The sequence below is a fragment of the Schistocerca gregaria genome, chromosome X, assembly GCF_023897955.1.
Source record: "Schistocerca gregaria isolate iqSchGreg1 chromosome X, iqSchGreg1.2, whole genome shotgun sequence".
Taxonomy (NCBI): Eukaryota; Metazoa; Arthropoda; class Insecta; order Orthoptera; family Acrididae; genus Schistocerca; species Schistocerca gregaria.
This window is the reverse complement of record NC_064931.1, coordinates 620,054,925-620,079,505: the sequence shown is the minus strand read 5'-3', so window position 1 is coordinate 620,079,505 and position 24,581 is coordinate 620,054,925. Positions and strand designations below refer to the sequence as shown.

The 24,581-nt window shown below is 37.6% G+C and overlaps 1 protein-coding gene across 1 annotated transcript in view; it reads right to left on the bottom strand.

The window, feature by feature from the left end:
• Nucleotides 1-24,581, bottom strand: part of LOC126299076 (protein Hook homolog 3-like) — a 197,136-nt gene that overhangs the window by 41,283 nt on the left and 131,272 nt on the right. The window contains exons 7-10 of the mRNA XM_049990746.1: nt 22,123-22,297; nt 15,219-15,496; nt 10,856-11,020; nt 10,625-10,764 (exon numbers count right to left, since the gene is read on the bottom strand). Of these exons, the coding sequence (XP_049846703.1) occupies nt 10,625-10,764; nt 10,856-11,020; nt 15,219-15,496; nt 22,123-22,297 (758 nt within the window). The remainder of the gene's footprint in view (nt 1-10,624; nt 10,765-10,855; nt 11,021-15,218; nt 15,497-22,122; nt 22,298-24,581) is intronic.

The window sequence follows — 24,581 nt, the reverse complement described above, 5'->3', positions numbered from 1 at the left end:
TCCATCAACCCATCTATTGCCTAGGATTTTCTTTCATGTCCCATGCTCTCACTTTTCCAGCCACTCAGCTTGACCTTGTGTATTCATGGTCAGGTTTTACAACAGTATAATAATGTTGGAACTTGCCCCTTATACTCATAGACTTTTTTTATAGATATTATTTGTCCATTGGCATGCCTGGTCTAGCTTCCTCATCCTGACATTAATTGCTTCTTTTTCTAATCCATTCTCCTGGATGACTTCAGTGAGATAGCTGAAATTCTTAACTCGTACCATTTTTTCCCAAATTGGTGATAATCCATTCAGGTCCATCATAGATGTTTGTCATATATTTTGTCTTTTGAATAGAGATCTGGAGTACAACTTTTGCACCAATTTCCGACAGCCTATTTCTCTTGTTGACTGCTGACACACTGTTGTTAGCAAAAATGGCCAGGCCATCTGCAAAGACCAAGAAGTCGATGTACACCCCTTTGTTCTTAGGACTAAGTCTGAACCACTCTTCATTTGTTTCTTCTTGGGCCAACAACTTTCTCCACTCTCGTTTGACACTTTCCACGATGCAGTTGAAAAGCAGTGGGGATAGTCCATTTCCTTGTCTTATGACCGTTCTGATTGTAAAGGGTTCTGAAATCTCACCAATAACTTTTATTTTTGACACCGTGTTAGTGAGAGTTTGTTTGATCAGCTTTCTTTATGTATCATCCACCCCAAACTCTTCCAAAATATCCATAATGCCTCTCAGTTGAAAATCAACAAACACATAGTTATTCCCTCCAGTATTTTTTTTCCCCCCTGATGATGTTCTTCAGGTTAAAGATCTGTTCTGGGCAAGAAAGGCCCTTTAAGAAACCAGCTTGATATTCCCCAATTAGTTGGTCAAGATGACCTATTCTGTTCTGTATTACTTTGGAGAGAATCTTATATGGAGCAGATAGTAATGAGATGCCCCTATAGCTATGGATATTCTTTTTATTGCCTTTTTTTGTGTAGAGGATGGATTAAAGCTGACTGCCATTCAGTTGGTATCTTCCCAGTTCTCCTCAAAAAGTTGGACTAGTACATCTAGAGTTTCGCTATTTGCCAGCTTCAGTAGTTCTGCCACTATTGAATCCTCTCCAGCTGCCTTATTATTCTTAAGGTGGTTGTTGATCTCTTTGATCTCCTCTTTACCAGGTGGAGATGAGTTGGGTAGTTTGTGGATCGGGGCACATACATTGAATCTTTCTTTCGGTTCATCACTGTTATACACTCCTGGAAATGGAAAAAAGAACACATTGACACCGGTGTGTCAGACCCACCATACTTGCTCCGGACACTGCGAGAGGGCTCTACAAGCAATGATCACACGCACGGCACAACGGACACACCAGGAACCGCAGTGTTGCCCGTCGAATGGCGCTAGCTGCGCAGCATTTGTGCACCGCCGCCGTCAGTGTCAGCCAGTTTGCCGTGGCATACGGAGCTCCATCGCAGTGTTTAACACCGGTAGCATGCCGCGACAGTGTGGACGTCAACCGTATGTGCAGTTGACGGACTTTGAGCGAGGGCGTATAGTGGGCATGCGGGAGGCCGGGGGGACGTACCGCCGAATTGCTCAACACGTGGGGCGTGAGGTCTCCACAGTACATCGATGTTGTCGCCAGTGGTCGGCGGAAGTTGCACGTGCCCGTCGACCTGGGACCAGACCGCAGCGACGCACGGATGCACGCCAAGACCGTAGGATCCTACGCAATGCCATAGGGGACCGCACCGCCACTTCCCAGCAAATTAGGCACACTGTTGCTCCTGGGGTATCGGTGAGGACCATTCGCAACCGTCTCCATGAAGCTGGGCTACGGTCTCGCACACCGTTAGGCCGTATTCCTCTCACGCCCCAACATCGTGCAGCCCGCCTCCAGTGGTGTCGCGACAGGCGTGAATGGAGGGACGAATGGAGACGTGTAGTCTTCAGCAATGAGAGTCGCTTCTGCCTTGGTGCCAATGGTGGTTGTATGCGTGTTTGGCACCGTGCAGGTGAGCGCCACAATCAGGACTGCATACGACCTAGGCACACAGGGCCAACACCTGGCATCATGGTGTGGGGAGCGATCTCCTACACTGGCCGTACACCTCTGGTGATCGTCGAGGGGACACTGAATAGTGCATGGTACATCCAAACCATCATCGAACCCATCGTTCTACCATTCCTAGACCGGCAAGGGAACTTGCTGTTCCAACAGGACAATGCACGTCCGCATGTATCCCGTGCCACCCAACGTGCTCCAGAAGGTGTAAGTCAACTACCCTGGCCAGCAAGATCTCCGGATCTGTCCCCCATTGAGCATGTTTGGGACTGGATGAAGCGTCGTCTCACGCGGTCTGCACGTCCAGCACGAACGCTGGTCCAACTGAGGCGCCAGGTGGAAATGGCATGGCAAGCCGTTCCACAGGACTACATCCAGCATCTCTACGATCGTCTCCATGGGAGAATAGCAGCTTGCATTGCTGGATATACACTGTACAAGTGCCGACATTGTGCATGCTCTGTTGCCTGTGTCTATGTGCCTGTGGTTCTGTCAGTGTCATCATGTGATGTATCTGACCCCAGGAATGTGTCAATAAAGTTTCCCCTTCCCGGGACAATGAATTCACGGTGTTCTTATTTCAATTTCCAGGAGTGTATTTATATTTTAAATACATTTGTAACAGAACTGGCTTTTTCTAAATGAAGAATAAATGATAATTTATCAACAAGATATCATTTAGAAAGTGTCACATACACCGTGTACTTACTCATGTAATTTCATTAACACAATTCTCAATATCAAAAGATCTGCTCTCTCAGGCTATGGAATGAGCACGATTTTAAGGCTATCAAAAAATGAAGAAATTGTGAAGATGTGATATTCCTAAGCCACTTTCAAAATACAAATGATCACACACTCATAAGATGCACAGTATGAACTGATTAGGACATTCCATATGAAATCAACCAATAAAAAATAAATTTGACCCTTTGTAATTTAGAATTTTGTAATTTTTTGCCATTTTATTCTACCTATCAAAATAAGATAAAATCCGAAATTAAATTTTTTTTGGACATTTTGTTATGGAGTTATTAATTTTTAAAGTTTCCAAAATTGTGTGATTTTTGCCATATTTCAAAACCTTAAAATGGCCATATCTCAAAAAGTATTTGATGTACAGACCTGAAAATTTGTATCATTTTATTTAGTTTATTATAGACTTTGAAAATATGTGCTACTTGGCCAAACTGAACCATTTTTTTTTAATTCTGAATATTTCAAAATGGATTTTTTGTTTTGGAAAAAAGTCTGTCAGTTGTACATTATTTGTTAATTTGTGTGCCAAATTTCATGATGGTTTTCCAAAGGGAACATATGGAAATAAATGTTATTTTACTGCTATTTGTATTGACAACTGTATCTCAACCACACACGGTTTGCAAGATGGTTCCTTAAACTACTCTTAAAATGAAATTATTGAGTACTAATTAAGTATACTTCACTTTATAATTTTAAAATTGTAGTAAACTATACCCTATAACAATACCATAAATAACATAATGAATAATATGTATTTTCCGTTTTATATAACTACCCATTTACAGTAGTTGTGGTGAGGAAAAGAGGACCAGGTTGCTTTGTGCACGTATAATCTTAAAATGCTTAATCCCCCAATAAAATGTTGAAACGCACCTGTTGGAATATGACAAGTACCTAGTGCAGTCCACAAAGTGGAGTATTGTACTTGTTCTATTCTGACATGAGGGTTCAAAGTTTTATTAGGAAATTATTCATTTCAAATCATAACACTGGTGCTTTTGTACCACTTTGTCACCTAAGGATGTTTGTATAGAATGAAACCAGTGGCTCACTACATGCACATAAAATAATAGCGAAAGTGGTTTTTTTTAACACTCATATTAAGAAGCACAAAATGATCAAATATTAATTTCATTCCAATTGTATGAGTGGGGTAAAGCACAAATGCCGTCAGTCACTTCTACATGACAAATGATGAGCAAGCAGCATAAAAAAGAAGCTTGGAATTTTTTTTAATACAACCATAGCAGACACAGGGACACAAATGTATTGTGCATTTATTCCTATGAGCAAAGCCAAAGGTAATGGTAAAGCAAAAATTGGTTTTTGCTCATAAAATTCAGTCGGGTCCAGATGCCGCATGCTTTTGAACATTCACACAACATCTTGCTTGTGCTTGTGACAACAAACGGTGGATGGCTTCCGTGCTATCCAGAGATGAAAACACAGAAGTAAAGATTTTATTTACATATCAGCATGGGCCAGCTCTTTCTTTTTCGAAGCCAAAAATATCAGATAAATTGACTAATGAAAAAATTTCTTACTTTGTAAATTAAATCCCTCAACTGCAGCTTCAAAGAACATACAGACTATCAGATGAAGAGCTGCTAAAAGCCTCAGATTATATTGGAAAAGAACGTTATGTTACAATTATTTATGTCATTATTGCTTGAGAGAACTAGGTTATATCATTTAAAAGAAAAGTGCAACACATCTTTTTATACTTGAATAAAATTGTTATTTGGTCACCATAACATCTTTCTTGTTGAAAATGAGTAAAAAATTTCTCTTTGCATGGCACTCAAATAACACATTGTTAAATAATTACAGCTACCTCACTGTTTAATTAATGATATTGATTAAATTTAATGTATCTGTAAAATGAAGACATCATTAAGTAGTCTGTTTTGAGAATGTGTTTTTATGGTGTATGTTAAAATATCTTCACAGTTAACACAGGACAGTCAAATGCAAATTCAAATATAAGTGTACAGTTATAATACTGTAATACATTGATTTGACAGCCTTTTTTGGTTTTGACATATTACATCTTAGTAACAAGTCCAAAGCCCTACACACTAATCACGAGGTGCTGCACTAATCAGTAGAATAAAATTTATTTTAATATGTTCCCACTGGAGCACCATCATGAAATTTGGCACACACCTTAACATATATTGTGCGAGTAATGCATTGTTATGAATATCATCAATTGGCATACACTTTTAAAGTTTATAAGAAACTGAATAAGATATGTAAGTCAAATAATTTTTGAGATATGCTGGTTTTAAGGTTTCAAAACATAACAAATATCACATAATTTTGGAAGTTTTAAAAATTAATAACTCAAAAAAGAATGGGCAAAAAAATTTTTAATTTGGGATTTTTCAGGCAAAAACTATTACTATAAGTTTACAAAAAATTATCAAAATCTGGGACCTCAAGAACCAGAACATTGGCTGATTTCATATGGACTGACCCAATAAAAAGCTTGAAAGAAACAGACTCAGGCAAGAAGTTAGAAAAATGTAAATTATGCTGCCTAATATAAGAATATGAAGTTATACCACATTAAATTAAGCAACAATTCAACATCTTACAAAATAAAGGTTATACAGTTTTTAGCAAAAGAGGATGAGAAATTATTTAACAAAGGTATGTAAGCAAACAGCAAAAGATGTTTCAGGTATGAAGAAAGCAAAAGAAACGAATATTTCAAATGGAACAAAGCAGGTATTCAAGAGGAGGTGAGAGTTTCAAGCAAACAACTGTAGAGACACGATAGAGTATTATTCAATAGTGTCATCAAAGAGGTGAACAATATAATAAAAAATTTATAACAGATACAACTGAAAATAATTACAGTATGAAGAAAACAAAACAGAAACTTATGTGGGGTAAATGTACAAATGTTCTTAAATTTTTGTATGGTTTAGTAGACGAATACAGAGAACTGATACTTACTAACAAAATTGACATTCCAGAAGTAATGTCAGGTAAGGGAGACATTTGTGGTATGAAGAAAGGAAAGGTGCCTGGAGATGATAATGTTTCGATTCAAATATTTCATGCTTGAGGCAAAGCAATAGATGACTGTTCCCCAAATCTATAAAAATGGTGTAATTATTCTACTTTCTACAAGAAAGATGATAGCTTTACCTATTTTATCGCAGAATGGACCACTTGCAAGTCATTAACAAATGTATAGAACTGCGCAATGAATAGGAGTTACCATGCTGTATGGGATTCCTACATTATGAGAAAAATATTAGTTCACTTTCAGTAAAATCTCTAATAAGAATCCTAGAAAAACTAGACACTTTTTCAACCTATGTTAGGATACTGAAAAATATATACATCAATGCTAGAGCTTCCATTATACTCCATATGGACAAGGAAAAACAAGAACTGAAAGCAGAGTAAGGCAAGGAGATTCCATATAGCAACAACTATTCTTTTCTTAGTAGCAGAGAATATTTTCAGATCACTAAACTGGGAAAAAAATAAGGAATATATGTTAATATGCCAGAACAATCTTTATTTGCTGAGGATATTGTACTGTTTGTTTCCTGTGCAGATAAACTTCAACAACACATGGAAGAACAAAGCAAGTTTGAAAGTAGGCTTGAAAATCAGTTACAGGGAAACTAAAACAATGTGTACAGCATTAATGGAAATTTCTGGATGGAGTAATGTGCAAAAAAAGGAAAAAGCAACCACTCACCTATAGTGGACCAGTGAGGAGAGCACAGTAACACATAAAAGAAAACAACATTCATACTAGCTTTCAAGCACTATTTCTTTTTATAACAATAGTACACACTCCTGTGGTCATGGCAAGACTTGTCATAGGCACAGGAGAATGCATTTGGGTGTCTGTGTGCATGTGAATAAGTGTACTATTGCTAGAATAAGAGCTAGTGCTCGAAAGCTTAGTGTGAATGCTGTTTTGTTATGTGTTACATGCTCCACGAACATATCCACTACAGGTGAGTAGTTTCCTTTCCTCTACAATAATGTGCAATAAGTATATTGAAAATAAAATAGTAAAAATTAAAAATGAAGACACACAGCCCCAGTTAATGACTATTATATTCATAGCAGTTGAGGACAACAATTGGATCGATAGCAGATTATACACTGACAGCATAAACAGAAACTGTCAAATTCAAGATACACATCCTCTGTGGAAAAGAGTCCTGCACTCCATACACATACCTCTTGCACAGACCATAAACTCTTGAGTTAAACATTCAAGTCACTCTTAACAGTATATAAAAGGGGAAAAAACAAATTTTAAATAAACAGAAATCTTCAGATGGTCAATTCTTTCACATCCACTATCACCACTTCATGTTTCAATAAACTTGCAGATTTCCTCAGAAATATCATGTACTTTTCATGTTTCATAAATGTTATCTTAATCTTTCCCATCTCTCTTTTAATCTTACAGTTTTCTCTATACACTGGATGGTTATAAATAAACTGATGGTGTTTTGAGTGCTGCAGTGTGGGCTGTATACATTGCAGAACACTGATACAGACCATGTTCATGTCCATTAATAATTTTCGCACTCGTGGAGTATGCTGAAAAAATTAACAGTTCCACTTTCTGACACCAGGTGAAAATATGGCACTGTAAGCAGTCAAAATGTGAAATGTTTCTTGCTTCGACATCAGTATGTTATTTGTGACATGGTGATGCACGTTCATTTCCAGTGAAATGACTCTTGGTGTAAACGGTTAAGAAGGCTGAAGTTTTCCAAACAAAATGTAATTGCTATTGTGAAGAAAGACCACGGACTGCTGGTAAAGTTGTTTTATCAGAAAGCTGGCAACAGCAGTGCTGCATTGCAGGAATATTACTGACAGAAACAGCTGCAAAGAGGCTCCCTGTCAATAAATGGGCTAAAGAATATGGTCAAGACAGCTGAAGAAACATATGCATTAGGTGGTGCAGCACGAAGAGGGAGGCAGGCCATTTCCATGACAGTTGTTGTTGAAGTTGCTGTAGCTATAGCTGACCATGCAGCACATGCCTCAAATTCTGCAGCCAGTGCTCAATCTGTGTCATGGGAATTCCCCATTAACAACAACATTATCAGCTTCATGCCATATCCAACACCCAAAATGCTTCACTGGTAATTGATAGCTTGTATTAAAGTGTTCTTTCACATAAAATAAAGGGTGAAGAAAAAAATGCCGCAATTTGAGATCGGCATGTCATTCCTCATCCAGATTCAAGACAAAAGTTTATTTAGCAAAATCAGACTGTGTCATTTTGAAAACACCTGTATGGAAACAACGAGATAGCAACGCAGTCACAATGTGCAGCATATCGCATTGTATAGAGGAAAGTGTATCACCTCGCACTACCATACCAGCCACTGTAGCTCACTAAGTAGACTGCTGGGACACCAAACCCACATCCGCCACTGAGTTATGGTTCGAATCCTTGTCAGGTTCCTTTTCTTATTTTCTAGATATCTGGTCCCTAGTTCTCATCATTTATAAGCACGATATTGTTTTCTCATGTGACAATAGCATATCACATGACAGTCCGGTCCATTAAACTTCATGCTTGTGTCTACTAACCACATAGTGCACAAACATAACAGGTCTTGTCAACTTCATGTAAGGAAATTTCCTGATGGAGTAAACAAATGATGAATACGTCAACATGCTTTTTGTGCCGGGTGCGTCTGATAAACAAGCTGCTGTTACTGCTCCTGCTCATGCATATGCTGCATGGTACCCTCACAGGCACCTTCCATATAAGAATGTTTTCCTTTGCCTGGGGCAACACCTTCAGGAAGCCGGTAATCATCATTCCCAAGTAACGGACAGAGATCATCAAAGGACTACACATACTCCACAAACAGAGGACATGATTTTTGAAACCATTCACCAATCACCTCAGCAAAGTACCCACAATATTGCAAGGCAGTTCCAGATACCTCAAACACTGACTGCTGATGTGTTGCATGATGAAGAATTGCATCCATATCATTACACACTGACTCAACACCTGGGGCCAGAAGACGAATTCAACGAGTACAGTTCTGTCAATGGCTTTTGTACCAAGTGGAAGATAATGAACATTTTATAAGGAATCTGATATGGACTGATGAACCCAACTTCACTCATGAAGGTATTTTTAACCTCCACAACAGCCATTATTGGTCGGAACACAACCCATATTACCCATGAACATGGCTTTTAGACATGCTTAGGCATAAACCTGTGGGCTGGAATTGTGGGAGGAGTGTTTTTGGACCCTTATGTACTGCCGGAGAAGTTGAATGCACCTCTGTATCATACATTTCTTTACAATACTTTCCTTGATGCATTAGAAAACATTCCACTTGGTGTTCGGCAAGAGCTATGGTTTCAGGATGCTGGTGCACTGTCGCACTTTGAAATGAATGTGCATAACTATTTAAATGAAGCGTTTCCAGGGAAATGGATTGGTTGTGGAGGCCCAATGTTCTGGCCTCCACGTCTCCTGGACCTTAATCCACATTTTTATTTGTGAGGACACTTAAAGGAACAAGTTTATAAAACTCGACCCATGAATGTACACAACCTAATAGCTCATGTGAATGCCATTTTGGCAATGGTGGATGCAGGTGTGTTGCGTAGGGCTCAGCAAAGTACGATCCAGCGAGTGGCAAAGTGTTTGTAAATGCAAGGTGGTCACTCTGAACATCTTCTCTGAAGTTAACATTGCTATTGCTTGTACGTGTATGTATCGTCTCTGGGAAGATAATCCTGGACATCATACATACAGAATGAAATTATTGTACTTAGAATAATGTGCAATCTAGTGTAGCCTACCTATAGCATTTTTTGTACCTCACTGGCTACAGACAACGGTACTGAATCTACTGTTATTTTCTGTCGGCTTTGTTTGCATTTTGAACAAACCAAAGTGGTCATTTACATTTGTAAGAAGTTTTGTTACTCTTAATGTTTAAATAAAGGTAACAGTAAGAGAAAGAAATACATAAGATATTGCAATGTGGAGGTGTAAATTGGATACAATTTGCTGCTTTAATTGAAAAAATTTTTGGTGTGAATCTGACTCAAACACTGGTGATTCTGCATATCCATTCCCCATGGCATAGCCTCATCTCACTGAGCTAACGAGACAGCTCCAGCACAGTGCAGAGCTCATGCTACATGTTTTTGGCCACACTGCACACAGCTACAGCATTGCCAGAGCCTTGTTTTTCACATCACATTTCTATTAAACCTATTTGCATGACTATTAAATGACTTTCATAGTTAAAACTTTTTTTATAGTTAAACTTTTTTCTTGAACTGGAATGACAAATTGCATGCTGTCCACCAGAAGCAGCATTTTTTCTTAACCCTGTATAGTGGCTGCTTCCTCATTTCAACCCCCAAAGAATTCCAAAGCTACAACCAAGTTATGAAAGTGTGTGTACGGATGTCTCTCTCTCTCTCTCTCTCTCTCTCTCTCTCTCTCTCTCTCTCTGTGTGTGTGTGTGTGTGTGTGTGTGTGTGTGTGTGTGTGTGTGTGTACCTTTACTAGAAAAAGAGCAAGGGCTCTAAAGCTAGTTGAATACAGTTTCCTGTTACATGTTTCCATGTTCCATACATCGGTCTGCTATAGGTGACTGGTGGCCTTTCCTTATTTTACACATTACTATTCCAGAGAGACTTGATTCAAGCATGGATTTTCCCCATGAATTTATCAAAAACTACACCATGAATTTTCTATCATTTTTCTCTGTCAATTTAAAAGGGAAGGAAAGTACACTAATACTTACTTAATTTCAGGAGCTATCATGTTTTCAGGCACAGTTTCAACTAGAAGAGTATCTGGTGTACAGTTTCCACGCTGCTGCAGTTGTGAACACTTCAGTTCCTCATTTGTCTCTTTCAGGGAATCACGCTCAATGATTAGCCTCTACCAGCAAAAAAGACAACACTTAGTTAAGTAGTGCATATCTGAAAGAGAGAATACTGAAGTGCAGTAACATGTAATACACAGTCAATACCTGATTTTCTCTCTGGAGGGCATGCAGTCGTTCTTGAAGTTTTTTACTTTCAAATTCAACTCTATCGGCTCTTTTTGTTTCCTCAATTAATTTTTCATCTAATTCTGCTACTTGTTTCTTATACATTTCTAACTGCTGCTTCAGTGTTCCACTTTTCCTCAACTCCTACAAAGAAAAAGGAACTTTATCAGCAAATTATGTTGCACTTCACTTTTTATTCTACTTTTTAGAAAATATATTTTCACTTTACTTCCATGGCGAATGTCATTCAGTCAAAGGGAAGTAACAGACCAACAGTATTTTAACATTAAGAATATACTCAGTTTTAAATGTTTTCTGTCAGGAAACAAAGACTTTCTGGTTCCTTATTCAGAAGCATCTTATCGTTCCTGCATGTTCTTTGCTTGTATTGTAGAAACCTAAATCAAAATAGCTCAATAACAGAAGAAATACAGTTCTCCCACACACCTATTTTGTGTTTTAATCCTTCATCATAGTGTGCAATCTTTATCTAAGTCAGTATCTCATGAAACAAAATGAAACTTTTCCTTATATATTGGAAAACTGGTTATATGTGTTACCTCAGGATTAATATAACAGAGCACTTACTGAGGAACCAGCCGTTACTGATGAAACTGGTCATTTAGGCCATTATTTAGAGTGTTACTGGCACATACGCAATTGATGTATCTTCAAGTGTAATAGATACTAACAAGGACCAAGCTTCAAGATTTATTTTTTCTATTTGCTCTAGTTCTTTGATAGACTATGAATTTTACATTAATGATGACAGAAAGTATAATTATCCGCCTAAGAAAAAAGTGTGAAGTGAGTTATTGAGCAATTCCTTCCTCTTGAGCTTCCAAACTTTCTTGCTCACTCAAACAACATGACATATTTGTAGCAGAATTACAGCAAACTGCCAAAGCTTATCAGTATAAGCACAAAATTATGTCAATGCAACCAAAATGGCTCAGCCATCCATGACAGCAGCTATTATGTTTGCTAATGTTTCTTTCGAAATAATACTATAAATTGACAACAGAAGGCAGCAACAGTTAAGGGATGGGTAGGGAGACATCTGTACAGTGTTCTCATATGAAATGAGTCCAGTTTTGAGAAATAGGTGGCTCATGTATTGAGAAAATTATGGTCTGATCTATACTTGGCTGCGGTTAAAAAAAAATTAAAATAATAATAATAATAAATTCTTAGCAGCACCTTCTAAAGCTGCAATTAATACAAACCACTTCAAATCCTCACATATGCAGGATGTATCATAATTAATAGTGCAAGAGCATACAGCTGGAAGTACACAATACTAGATGTAAAACAGTCTCAGTAAACATAGGTTGCAAATGAACCGTTTGTGAGATAATAGCAACTTTGTGGTTACCAGCCACCACTGATGTGATTATGTGTAAATGCTGCATGTCAGTCCATGGTTCTTTGTTTACATTTGAGACATGGAGTAAACAGAATGGATACAACAGTACAGTACACAGTCAGAGTGCCACTCACGTCACTTGTTTGTGGAGTGACAAGGAGAATGTGAATATGCATTTCATGTATGGCAGAGCTAACAGCAGTGCACGGGAGGGTGCATGTTTGTATCAATAAGCATACACTGCCCAAAGGAATCCCAAGAGTTGTACATTTACAAACATAAATCAATCCCTCTCAGAGGCTGGGAGCTTTGCACATGCACACCTCAGTTTAGTAGTGCATATCTGAAAGAGAGAATACTGAAGTAACGTGCAATACACAGTTAATACCTGATTTTCTCTCTGGAGGGCATGGATTATACCTATGCTTGAAGATGTGGTGCTGGAAACAGTTGAACACTCTCCAGGAATCTTGACAAGGAGACTTGCCACAAAAATTCTTGGAGTGAGTCACAGCAGTGTTTGGAGAATGCATCACAGTGCAATTTACCTATACCACTTCCAATGACTTCAGTGTATTAGTGATGAGGACTTTGGTCCAAGATAACCATTCTGTTAGTGGATGCAACAAAAGCTATAGGCAACCCTATTTTTGACAATAACGTTTTATTTACAGATAAAGCAGGGTTCATTCCCAATGGTGTGTTTAATTATCATAATTCTCACATCTGGAGTCATCTAGGCTCCAACCCACTTGCTGTGCATAACTCTCCACATCAGTGACATTTCTCAATTAATGTGTGGCCAGGAGTACTAGGTGATTGTCTTATTGGGCTGTACAAGTTACCAAACAAACTCAATGGATGGAATTAACTTTGGTTTCTGTAGTTTCATCTTGCTTGAGGATGTTCCTCTAGAACAATGCCAGAGGATATTGTATATACATTATGGAGCACTGGCACATTTTGCTGCTATGGTGATGGTGACATCTAACGTGCCTGGCCAAAGATAGAGTGGGTGAGAAGACGTGTACCGTAATCAAATTGCCTGCTTACGGAGCATCGTCTCAGCCGCGTGACTGGATTCATGATTTCCTCTGAGAGAGGTCAAAGTTTGTAGTGATAGATGGTAAATCCTCGAGCAGACCAGAAGGGATATCTGGTGTTCCGCAAGGTAGTGTCATAGGCCCTCTGCTGTTCCTGATTTACATAAATGATCTGGGTGATAACTGAGCAGCACCCTTAGATTGTTTGCAGATGATGTTGTAATTTACGATCTAGTAAAATCATCAGACGATCAACTCCAATTACAGAATGATCTAGACATAATTTCTGTATGATGCAAAAAGTGGCAAAGTGTGAGTTCATCCACATGGGTACTAAAAGAAACCCAATAAATTTTGGGTATACGATAAATTGCACAAATCTAAGGACTTTCAGTTAGACTAAATACCTAGGAATTACAATTACGAGCAACTTAAATTGGACAGACCACATAGATAATATTGTGTGGAAGGCGAAACAAAGACTGCACTTTGTTGGCAGAACACTTAGAAGATGAGGCAAATCCACTAAGGAGACAGCCTACATTACACTTGTCCGTCCTCTGCTGGATTATTGCTGCGCAGTGTGGGATCCTTACCAGGTAGGATAGATGGAGGACATCGAAAAAGTGCAAAGAAGGGCAGCTCGTTTTGCATTATCGTGCAGTAGGGATGTGAGTGTCACTGATATGATACGCAAGTTGCGGTGGCAGTCACTGAAACAAAGGCGGTTTTCTTTGCGGCGAGATCTATTTACGAAATTTCAATCACCAACTTTCTCTTCTGAATGCCAAAATATTTTTTTGACACCCACCTACGTAGGGAGAAATGATCATCATAATAAAATAAGAGAAATCAGAGCTCGAACGGAAAGATTTAGGTGTTCCTTTTTCCCACGCGTCATCCGAGAATGGAATGGTAGAGAAGTAGTATGAAAATGGTTCGATGAACCCTCTGCCAGGCACTTCACCTTATAGGTGCAGTGTATGCCATTAACCCCCCCCCCCCTCCCCACACACACACACACACACACACACACACACACACAAAAGAAAATTCGAGCAGAGGCTTGTCAATGCTTGCCAAGAATTTCAAAATAATCCAGGAGTGTCTGAAAGGATTTGAAACCTATTGTGGTGTGGGTACATGCCTGCATTCAGGTACGAGGATGACACTTTGGACACCTCCTTTGACTATGAGTACAGTCACATAACTGTTGTCATGTTAATTCAGAACACCTGCACTTATACCTAAGTATCTCTAATAATTTTTCTTAATGTTGTATGGTGTTGTTACCTTTTCCTAACTCGGATGACATTTACACAGAATCAAGTCAGTGGTGGCTGGGAGCCACAAAGTCACAACTATCTCACAAACAATTCACTTGTGGACCTAGATTTACTGAGACTTTTTTGCTTCTACTATTAGGTACTTTCAACTGTATGCATTTATGCCATTAATCATGATACATCCTGTATTAATTACTTACATGAAATACATAGTCAAATAGCTTGCCAATACATGAGTCCACAGTTATTTTCCCCTAAGATGTCATTGAAGCAAGAGAAAGTGAAACAGTAATAAAATGACACAACAATATTAGTAACATGAGTGTACTAAGAACACAGGAAAAAACAAGGGAGGATATAAATAAAACCTTAGAGAGATTAAAAAGTCAAGAAAATGGTGGTAAGTAAGTTAAAAGCAACAGCAAATCCCAGATTTAAATGAAGTGAAATAAATAAAAACATGACAAACAGTTCCTTGAGCCAGTGAGGCACCCTGAAAGATTAAAAGAAAATAAATAAATTAAATAAAAGACAACAGGTACTGAACAAACAGCTGGCTCAGCACTAAGAACAGATGCAGTGTTGTGACAATTAAAAAAGGTATTCCCTCAACTGAAATAAAGTGATTAACCTAGAAGTCTTCTAACCTCCTCTAGCTCCATATTCTGCTGCATGTAGTCAGTATTCTTTTCTTCAAGGATTTTGATTTGTCTCCTAAGATCACCAACTTCCTCCAATCGTTTCTTATATGACTCTATTGTAGCTTCATATTTTCCAACCATATCTGCTGTTTCTCGCAAGATGTCAACTTCATCTTTCAGGTGTTGTGCTTCATCAGCCATTTTCTGCAAGTCTTCAATCTTTGCTTGCATCTCAAGATGCTCTTTTTCTTGCAATTCTACTTTTGCTCTAAAATCATCTCGTGCTGTAATGATAAGAAAATTAATATTTAAATAAACTGGTATTTTAGACTTATTTATTTATTTATAACAATTACACATTGAGCTCTATTCAATCACTACTAAAATGTTGTTAAATACATTTCTTACATTATTTGCAACAGTAAAATTCTACTCAGGACATGTAATTTGTACAGGAATAGTAAATTAATTTGTCAATGTGATTAAAGACTGGTAGTAATAACTTGACTAAGCATAGCTATGTGGAATATGAATAGAAAACATATGAAAGTGAAAGAAAATACTGTATTCTCTGTAATGATGGAGCTGCTATTGCCCTTATAAAGGCAACAGGTACTAGGCTGCTTCTCTTAAGCAGAAAACATAAAAAACTAGAACTTTTATACACCAATAGTTTGTAAAATTAACAAATACTAAAGCAAGTTCAAAATTCAGTTGATTCAGCTGATCATCAGAAGCATGTTATTTTCTATCCAATAATACTATAGCAAGGCAGAATATTAATGGAGACAAGAAGGGAGAGAAAATAATGTGAAGAAACAGTGGAAGAAGTTTAACTGATGTGATTAAAAGCTTAAAAATATTCTCAAACATTCAAAAACAATACTTGGGGAACAATTTGACTGTAAACACTAGTAAACGAATGCAATTGAATGAGTCGAAAACAATGACGCAAAATCTGTGAATCTTCCAAGATGAGAGAAAATAGCCATGGATGTAAAAAGTGCTCCACTAGGACAAGGATGGGGAAGGAAATCGACCTTGTCTTTTTCAAAAGCACCAATCCAGTAGGTGCCAAAATAGATTTAGGGAAACAACAGAACACACACACACACACACACACACACACACACACACACACACACACACACAAAATACTCATGCACACATATCCACTGTTGTCTCCTGGCATGGCAGCCTTACTGGGGTGAATAGTTATCTTAGATCGGTCAGTAGGTAGGAAAAACTGAAAGTGTGTGAGAGTGTGATGTGGGGAGAGGGAGGAGGAACATGACAATCTGAATCTAGGAATGATTATGCTGGTGTGGAACATAGTGGGAAGGAGGAGGATAAACAAGTATAAAAAGAGATGAGAGAAAAGGAGAGGTTAATACAAGTGGGTACAATTCATGAACACACATGCTGGGAAATGGGTTGAGGTAACCACATTGAGTACTATACTTCATACAAGCACAGTCCAGTTGATCCACAGCCACAGTGGATGTGGCCATTCACCCATGTGGATAGTTTGTTTATGTAAAATCCTTTTCAGTGTGTTTCAGTGTCGTCACAACAAAACTAGTGTATGATGTGGTTACTGTCATGCTAGGACCTGTATTTGATGGGTTCTCCAGTTCCCACCCATAAGACATTCACCAGCCTCTCAATGCCCCTGCTCATATTATACTTTATTCACTCACTTGTATCTTCATTTTCCTAATTCCTTAACTCTTTCTCTTACTCCACATTCTCCATTTTTCCCCTTCAGCTAGTGGCCCCTTATCCTGCTCACTACCTTGAGTGGATTCAGTAAACACAGAATAACTCTTTCTTTTCGCTTAGAATGCCAATGTAAACGAATAATTTATGTACCTGAAGAATAACTTGTAAAGTTCATGTAACAAAAATACAACCACAGCATGAGTATTTTACTTATCTTGTTAGTTCCACATGTAAGTGACTGACTACGGTTACAAACATTTGATACAACTCAGCTAGTTCAACAATTTCTTCCCCTCACAATGCATCTACTTTGAGGCTGGCAAACCACAGCAAATAAAAACTAAAACTAATATTCAACCAAAAATGTCGCAACCACCGCCCACAAACCCAAAGTTACTTATTAGTACTTCCCAAAACAAAGCGGAAGTAAACACGAAATCTGATGAAAACCAAAAATCGTATGGCCAAAAGCTCAAGGCTGTTATCTTCGGTGACAGCCAAGGATGCAATTTATCTAAACTTTTAAATTAAAACGCTCAGATTGAATGTTTAGACTACGTTTACCCTCAAGCCAATACAAGTTTCGTACTCAAAAACGTTAACCAAAACACCCCCAAATCTTGCACCTCTGACATTGTGGTAATTGCAACAGGAACAAACGATGTTGCTTGCAACAACAGCCAACATCTAATAAAAACTTTAAAAGCCAAATTACCGTGCATTGTATCGAAGAAAGTGTTTTTAGTGGATGTGCCTTTCAGACATGATCTTTCGAACTGGTCATGTGTAAACACAGAAGTAACCAGGGTAAATTCGCGGATCTACAAACTGTGCTCAAAATTTGCAAATATTACGATAATTAAAGCAAGCGAATTTCACAGAAAGTTTTATACACGAAACGGGTTTCACCTAAACAATCTTGGGAGGAGAGAAATCACAAATTTCATATTAGAGACTGTAATGAAAGAAAAAGCACTAAGTGGGCCCATAATACCACTCAGTTATAGAGAACCAAACATCAGTGAGGAAAATATTGTACCCAAAGACAAATACAGCGTAAAACATGCTGAAAATGCAAATGAGTGTAGCATGTTTAATTGCAAAAACTTTTTATGGCCAAACCACTTATCCCATTGTGTGGAACCGACATCATCATCAACTGAAACAGTATCATCATCTGAAATAGCAGTGCCTTCAGTACGAGAACTAGCAGCTGAACCACACACAGTGGAAGCAGCAACTCGTCCTACACGAAACAGAAAGATAACTCAGCATTTTTTATGCTGAGTGACACGAGAGAAAAACAGTCAACATCATGTGAAACATCTCTCTCGTGTATTAAACATGGGACTCCAGTGCCACAAGCAGAACTAACTAGTCTACTGAGAAAAAATACCACAAACAAATATACAAATGTAAAGGTGAGCAAGTCTCAAACTTTGTCTGTATTTCATCAAAATATAAGAGGTCTGAAAAATAAAATAGACCAACTGCTAATTCACCTAAGTGATGAAGAGTGTGGAAGTGAACCTGATATATTGTGTTTCTCTGAACATCATATCACAGACGGAATCAACATGTTACAGATTGAAAACTTTTATTTAGCTGCCCACTATTGTAGATCTAGTATGGGAAACGGTGGTGTCGCAATATTTATTAGGAATAAGGTAGTGTATAAATCTCTAGATTTAAGCAAATATTGTGTGGAACAGCACTTTGAGGTGTGTGGTATTGAGATAACAACAGACAGTGCAACAGTTATTGTGCTGTCAATTTACAGAGCTCCTGCTGGATATCTGAACGTTTTTATGGGAAATATTGAATCACTCTTGTCCCGCCTGTCTAGAAAAACTAAATCAGTCATTGTAACGGGTGACTTTAATGTGGACTTTTTAACAGAAAACAGGAATAGAACAGATCTTGAACACCTGATGTGCTCTTACAATTTAGTGTCAGTGGTAAACAGTCCAACTGGAGTAACAGCCAGTTCTAGTACATTAATAGATAATATATTTATAGATAAGGATGCATATAATAATTTAAGTGTAAAAAATGTTACAAATGGCCTATCTGATGATGATGGACAGTTCCTCACCATAAACCAAATAAATGTACAAAGGAGAGTAAATTTCATTTGGAAAAACATTAGGATTACAAACACACACAACATGGAAAACTTTAAACATAAACTACAGCACATGGACTGGTCTTCTGTGTATGCTGCTATTGATGTAAACTCCAAATTTAATATATTTATCAACGAGATTACAAGTATTTTTGAAGAAACATTTCCTAAACAGTTAATTAGAAAAAATCTGTATAAATCAGATCACAGGCCTTGGGTTACTAAGGGCATCAAAATTTCCTGTAGAACAAAAAGGGAGCTTTATGCAGGAGCCAAGACATCAGATGATTCACATAAGATTAAGCATTAGAAATTGTACAGTAAAATTCTTAACAAAACCATACAGGCATCGAAGAACATGTTCTTAAAGGCAGAAATTGATAACTCGAACAATAAAGTAAAAACTATATGGAATTTTGTAAAGAACGAAACGGGGAAAAGTGCAGTTCATAGTGTAAATATTCAAATAAAAAATCAGTATCATATTGTTAGTGATCCAAAAACAGTTGCTGATATGTTCAACAAACATTTTTTAACAGTAACAGAATAAATTGGATCGCAAGGCTCCATAAATCAAGCCATTAGTTTGCTGCAAGCCAGCATACCTGGCACAGTACCACAAATCAAAATAACAACAGTCACTATTCCAGAAATTGAAAGGATAATTAGATCCCTGAAAAGTAAAAACTCCACTGCAGTTGACAACATATCTAGCAAATTATTAAAATACTGCTGCGGCCACTTAATTAGAATCATTTGCAACATTTTTGATGCGTCACTTAAGCAAGGAATAGTGCCCGAAAGACTTAAGTATGCAGTTGTGAAACCTCTGTATAAAAAGGGAGAAAGGCAGATACTGCTAACTATCGGCCAAGCTCACTACTGACGAGTTTTTCTAAGGTTTTAGAGAAACTAATGCATGCCACGATTGTTAATCACCTCATTGAATATAAGATCATCAGTACAAGTCAGTTTGGATTTCAGAAGGGGTTATCAACAGAAGATGCAACATTTGCATTTGCTGCCAATGTTTTGGAGTCCATCAACAAAAAGATGAAGATAGTTGGAATATTTTGTGACCTCTCAAAAGCGTTTGACTGCGTCAGTCACCAAATACTTTTGCATAAAGCTTCATATCTAGGCATAAGTGGGGCAGCAGGGAAGTGGCTCCATTCTTATCTTTCAAACAGAAAACAGAAAGTTGTACTGGATAGTCAAGAAGGTGCATCAGCATCATCGGAATGGGGAACAATCACCTGTGGAGTGCCTCAAGGCTCCATTCTGAGCCCCCTACTTTTTATTATTTTTATTAATGATCTTCCTCTATGTACAGATTTTTGTAAATTCACCATCTTTGCTGATGACACTACACTACTGGTTGATAACTCAGTGGATGAACTTGAGGTGACAGCTAATAAGGTTTTTGGTGATATTGTGAACTGGTTTAATGTAAATAGTCCTTCTATTAATCACAGTAAAACAAACTATGTCCAGTTTCAGACAGTCTCTAAAGAAGATGAACAAGAACAAAAACTAGGTGACATGCAGATAGCTAAGGTCGATAGTACAAAGTATCTTGGCTTACATATAGATAGCAAACTAAACTGGTCAAACCACATCTTGGATCTCTGCAAAAGGCTGAATTCGGCAACTTATGCTTTACGCATTATCTGCTCTTACAGAAATACGGAAACCAGTAAATCAGCTTATTATGGTTATTTTCATGCCATTATGGCATATGGAATCATATTCTGGGGAAATCAGCCACTTGCTAGGAAAGTGCTATCTGCACAGAAAAGAGCCATAAGAATCATGAGTGGAGCCCACCCTAGAGCCACATGCAGAAATCTTTTTAAAGAACTTCAAATCTTCACATGCCTTGCACAATATATATTCTCCTTGATGTGTTTCATAAGGAAAAAAAGCCCCTCTTCAAACCTAATAGTGTTTATCATAATCATGATACTAGAAGAAAAGATGATATCCACTATGAGCATGCAAACCTGAGTAAGGTACAGAAGGGGGTCCACTTCAGTGGTTGTAAGATTTTTAATGCCCTCCCTTCACAAATTAAGTGTTTAGTAGATGATGAGTTCTCGTTTAAGAAAAGCTTAAGGCAGTTCCTATTGCAAGGGTCATTTTATACTATAGAAGAGTTCCTGAACCACGATGAATAGTACCCTAGTACCTGTACGGATAAGTCTCAGATACATTTCCCACTCTTCATTTGTGATCCTGTATATCTATTACTTGTAAACATCTTAAGTTTTCAGTAGTATATTTTCTGTATGTACGTGTATAGAGTCTGTAATACTTAACTTTGTAACATTTATTTTTTTGTGATTTTAATTTGTAATGTTAATCTAAGCCATATAATTTTAATATGAATAATAGCAATACTTACAAAATACCATAAAAAGTTTGTAAAACTGACACGTTCCATATCCTGTGATGTATTCACAACATGGATCACCGGAACACGAAATAAATAAATAAAAATAATAAATAAATAAATAAATAAATATGAATAATTCCTAATACTGTCACCGTTTGGATTCCATATCAAAGGGCTTATCCTCCTGTGTCAGGATAGATTGGCCAAATTCTTAGCTGGACTTAAATTTCATTCATATAATTATCTCATGTGATGTGGTTCATCCAAGTGAACTATAATCAATAGATCAAGCATCATGGTGGCATAGTGATTAAGACACCAGACTGCACATTCAGAAGTGGCAAGGTTTCTCTTCCGGCTATTCAGATTTAGAATATCGGTGGTTCCCCTAAATTGTGTAAGGTGAATGCAAAGATGACTTTTTTGAAAATGATAGAGCTGATTTCCTTCGCCATCCTATTCCTACCTGACTTGGTAATCAATGTCTAATGATTTCACTGCAGATGCAATGCAGAACCCTAATCTTCCTTCATTTTTAATCAATATATGAACCACAATGCAGTGGAATTTCAAGCATTTGTTATAGCCAACAACTGAAATAAATGACAAAGTAAGCACTTCTGGATCATGCAAATTCTAGAGAAAAATGTGTTACAACATATACTTACATGTTTCCAACTTAAATATTTCTTCCTTCAGGGCATCAACCTGTTTACGCAATTCTTTGCACTTGTGACCTGAAGCGGCCATGGGGCCTTCTAACATCTCAAACTCTCGCAACCTCTCATGTAACCTTTTGTTTTCATTTAATACACTTGCTTTTTCCTCTTGCAGTAATGTAACCTGTAAACAACAGAGTTGATATAAGAGAGCATACTATTGCAGTGTAAAATTCAATATCAACAGAGAGCACCAGACGTAATTTGTAAGGAAGAAAATGGAATACTTTTACTTGAAACCTCACAAACAATACCATGACTTATATGGAAGTGTGTAATGTGACACCTTACCAAAGCACAATGTGACACCTTACCAAAATAAACTTGAAAGTACAGGATGATTATAATGTGATTATAGTTAAAGTTCCAGTTTGAAAATGCTTAAAAAAAGAGAAAGAAAAGAATCATTGCTCAGAATGATGTCAAACCGAAACAGAATACTGTCAAAGAAGAGTAGGGAAACACTATGGAGAAGAAGAAAAATTAGCATTAACTAGTGCTGTAAGTGGCATAATATGAAAAATAAAAGATGTGGTGTACATAGCTGTTCCTAAGTTTACATCTGAGATACTCAGCACAATTTTCTCAAGGTCGGATCACATGCTCTTGGTAATGCTCTCTTACAAATATGGTGGCTGTGCATCAGTAGCTCCGCAGAACTTCAGCGGACTTAGGGATATGAAAAAAAATCATTTGTCCTATGTCTACCAAGGGTTTGGAGAAAATGATACTGAAATTCAAAAAGACATGTTTTCTTTTGAAGTGAGCTGTAGCAAAGAGAGAAACAAATGCTTTGACATCAGTAGATGTGGCCACAACAATACATGGGGGCGGTCTAGTTATATTGTGCAAACATGCAGTGCATGGGAAATAGCCTGAATTTTGGACACATCTCTGAGCACGGTCCATAAAATTCTATGAAACATCCTGCATTGCTATCCCTACAACACAACTTATGTTCAAGAGTTGTTCATGCTGACCTGCCAGTAAGACAAATGTTTGCTTCACAATTTCTTGCTCACATGGAAGTGGATAATGAATGGGCATGAAACATTTTGGACAGAGGAAACCCATTTCCATTTCCAAGTACATTTCAATACACAGAACTGCACAATATGGGCAACAGAAAATCTACTCACACATCAAATGGTATCACCTCATTGTGCAAAGGTAACTTTGTGGAACAGGTTGACGGCATCATTTATCATAGGGCCATATTTTTTTGAGGAGATTGGTCCCGCAGGTCCTGTTGCTTGTACAGTTACTGGCAAATGTTATGAGAGTCTTTTGTGCACCAACATCATTCCAACCCTTCCACAATATGGATGTCTGGGTAGGATCATTTTTATGCAAGATGGCATTCCTCTGCACATTACACAGCCACTGAATCAGGTGCTGCAGAAATATTTTGGAAATGCTAGGATTATCAGCTGTCATTTCCTAACAGCCTGGGCATCCAGATCATCTGATCTTACTCCGTGTGACTTCTGGCTGTGGGGTTATCTAAAAGATGCTGTGTTCAGTGCTCCAATTATAAATGTAGCTGAAATGGATGCACATACTGTGTAATGCATTCTGAATGTGACCCCTGAGGCACTCCAATCTGTTGTTCAACATGCTGTTTCTTAATTTCAACTTGATGCAGAAAACAGTGGGTACCATATTGAGCAGATCTTGCATGTGCATCATAACAATTAAAAACTGATCTCATTGTTGCTCTTTATGCTGTTTCTGCCCTAAAGACAATTAAAAACCAATTTTTCCCATCCTATGTGGTACGACCTTGCTGTGGTTGAATGTGCCTACCAAACTACCAGTCCCACAACTGTTGAATGCCAGACTTGAAAGGTTATGCACATTGTACAGTATGGTTGGTTTAACATTCAACTTACACCATAGCCACCACACTGGGATTCATTTCTTATTTATAGTTGAACCTTTTTACATTTTGGTGCCTACAGCACGACACAGTGGTGTAACATTTGCTAAATTTGTTTTCGCTTCCATAATGTTTCCCAGTTCTTTGATAATATTCTGTTCAAATTTGATGACATTTCAAGCAGTGGTTCTTTTTTTACACTGTTTTGAAACTGCGACTAATTAGAATTGCCTGTATATTAAACAATGTCTTCAGTCAGTAATATTTGCATTTTTTTTACACTACATATGCATTAATGTAGCTACCTAGATACACTTGAATATCGGCCCACAGGGCCTGAAATGCATTGTGTTATACTGTCTCATAAAACACAAATATTATTGACTGAAGATGTTTAACATATTTTCAGTGTATTCAATATAGCCACGTCCACAAATACAAAACATATTTTCAGCCTTCCCTAAATTTCTAATGGCATGGTACATAAATTACAATATACTCCCGACAAGATTGTAATGCTCTGAATAAT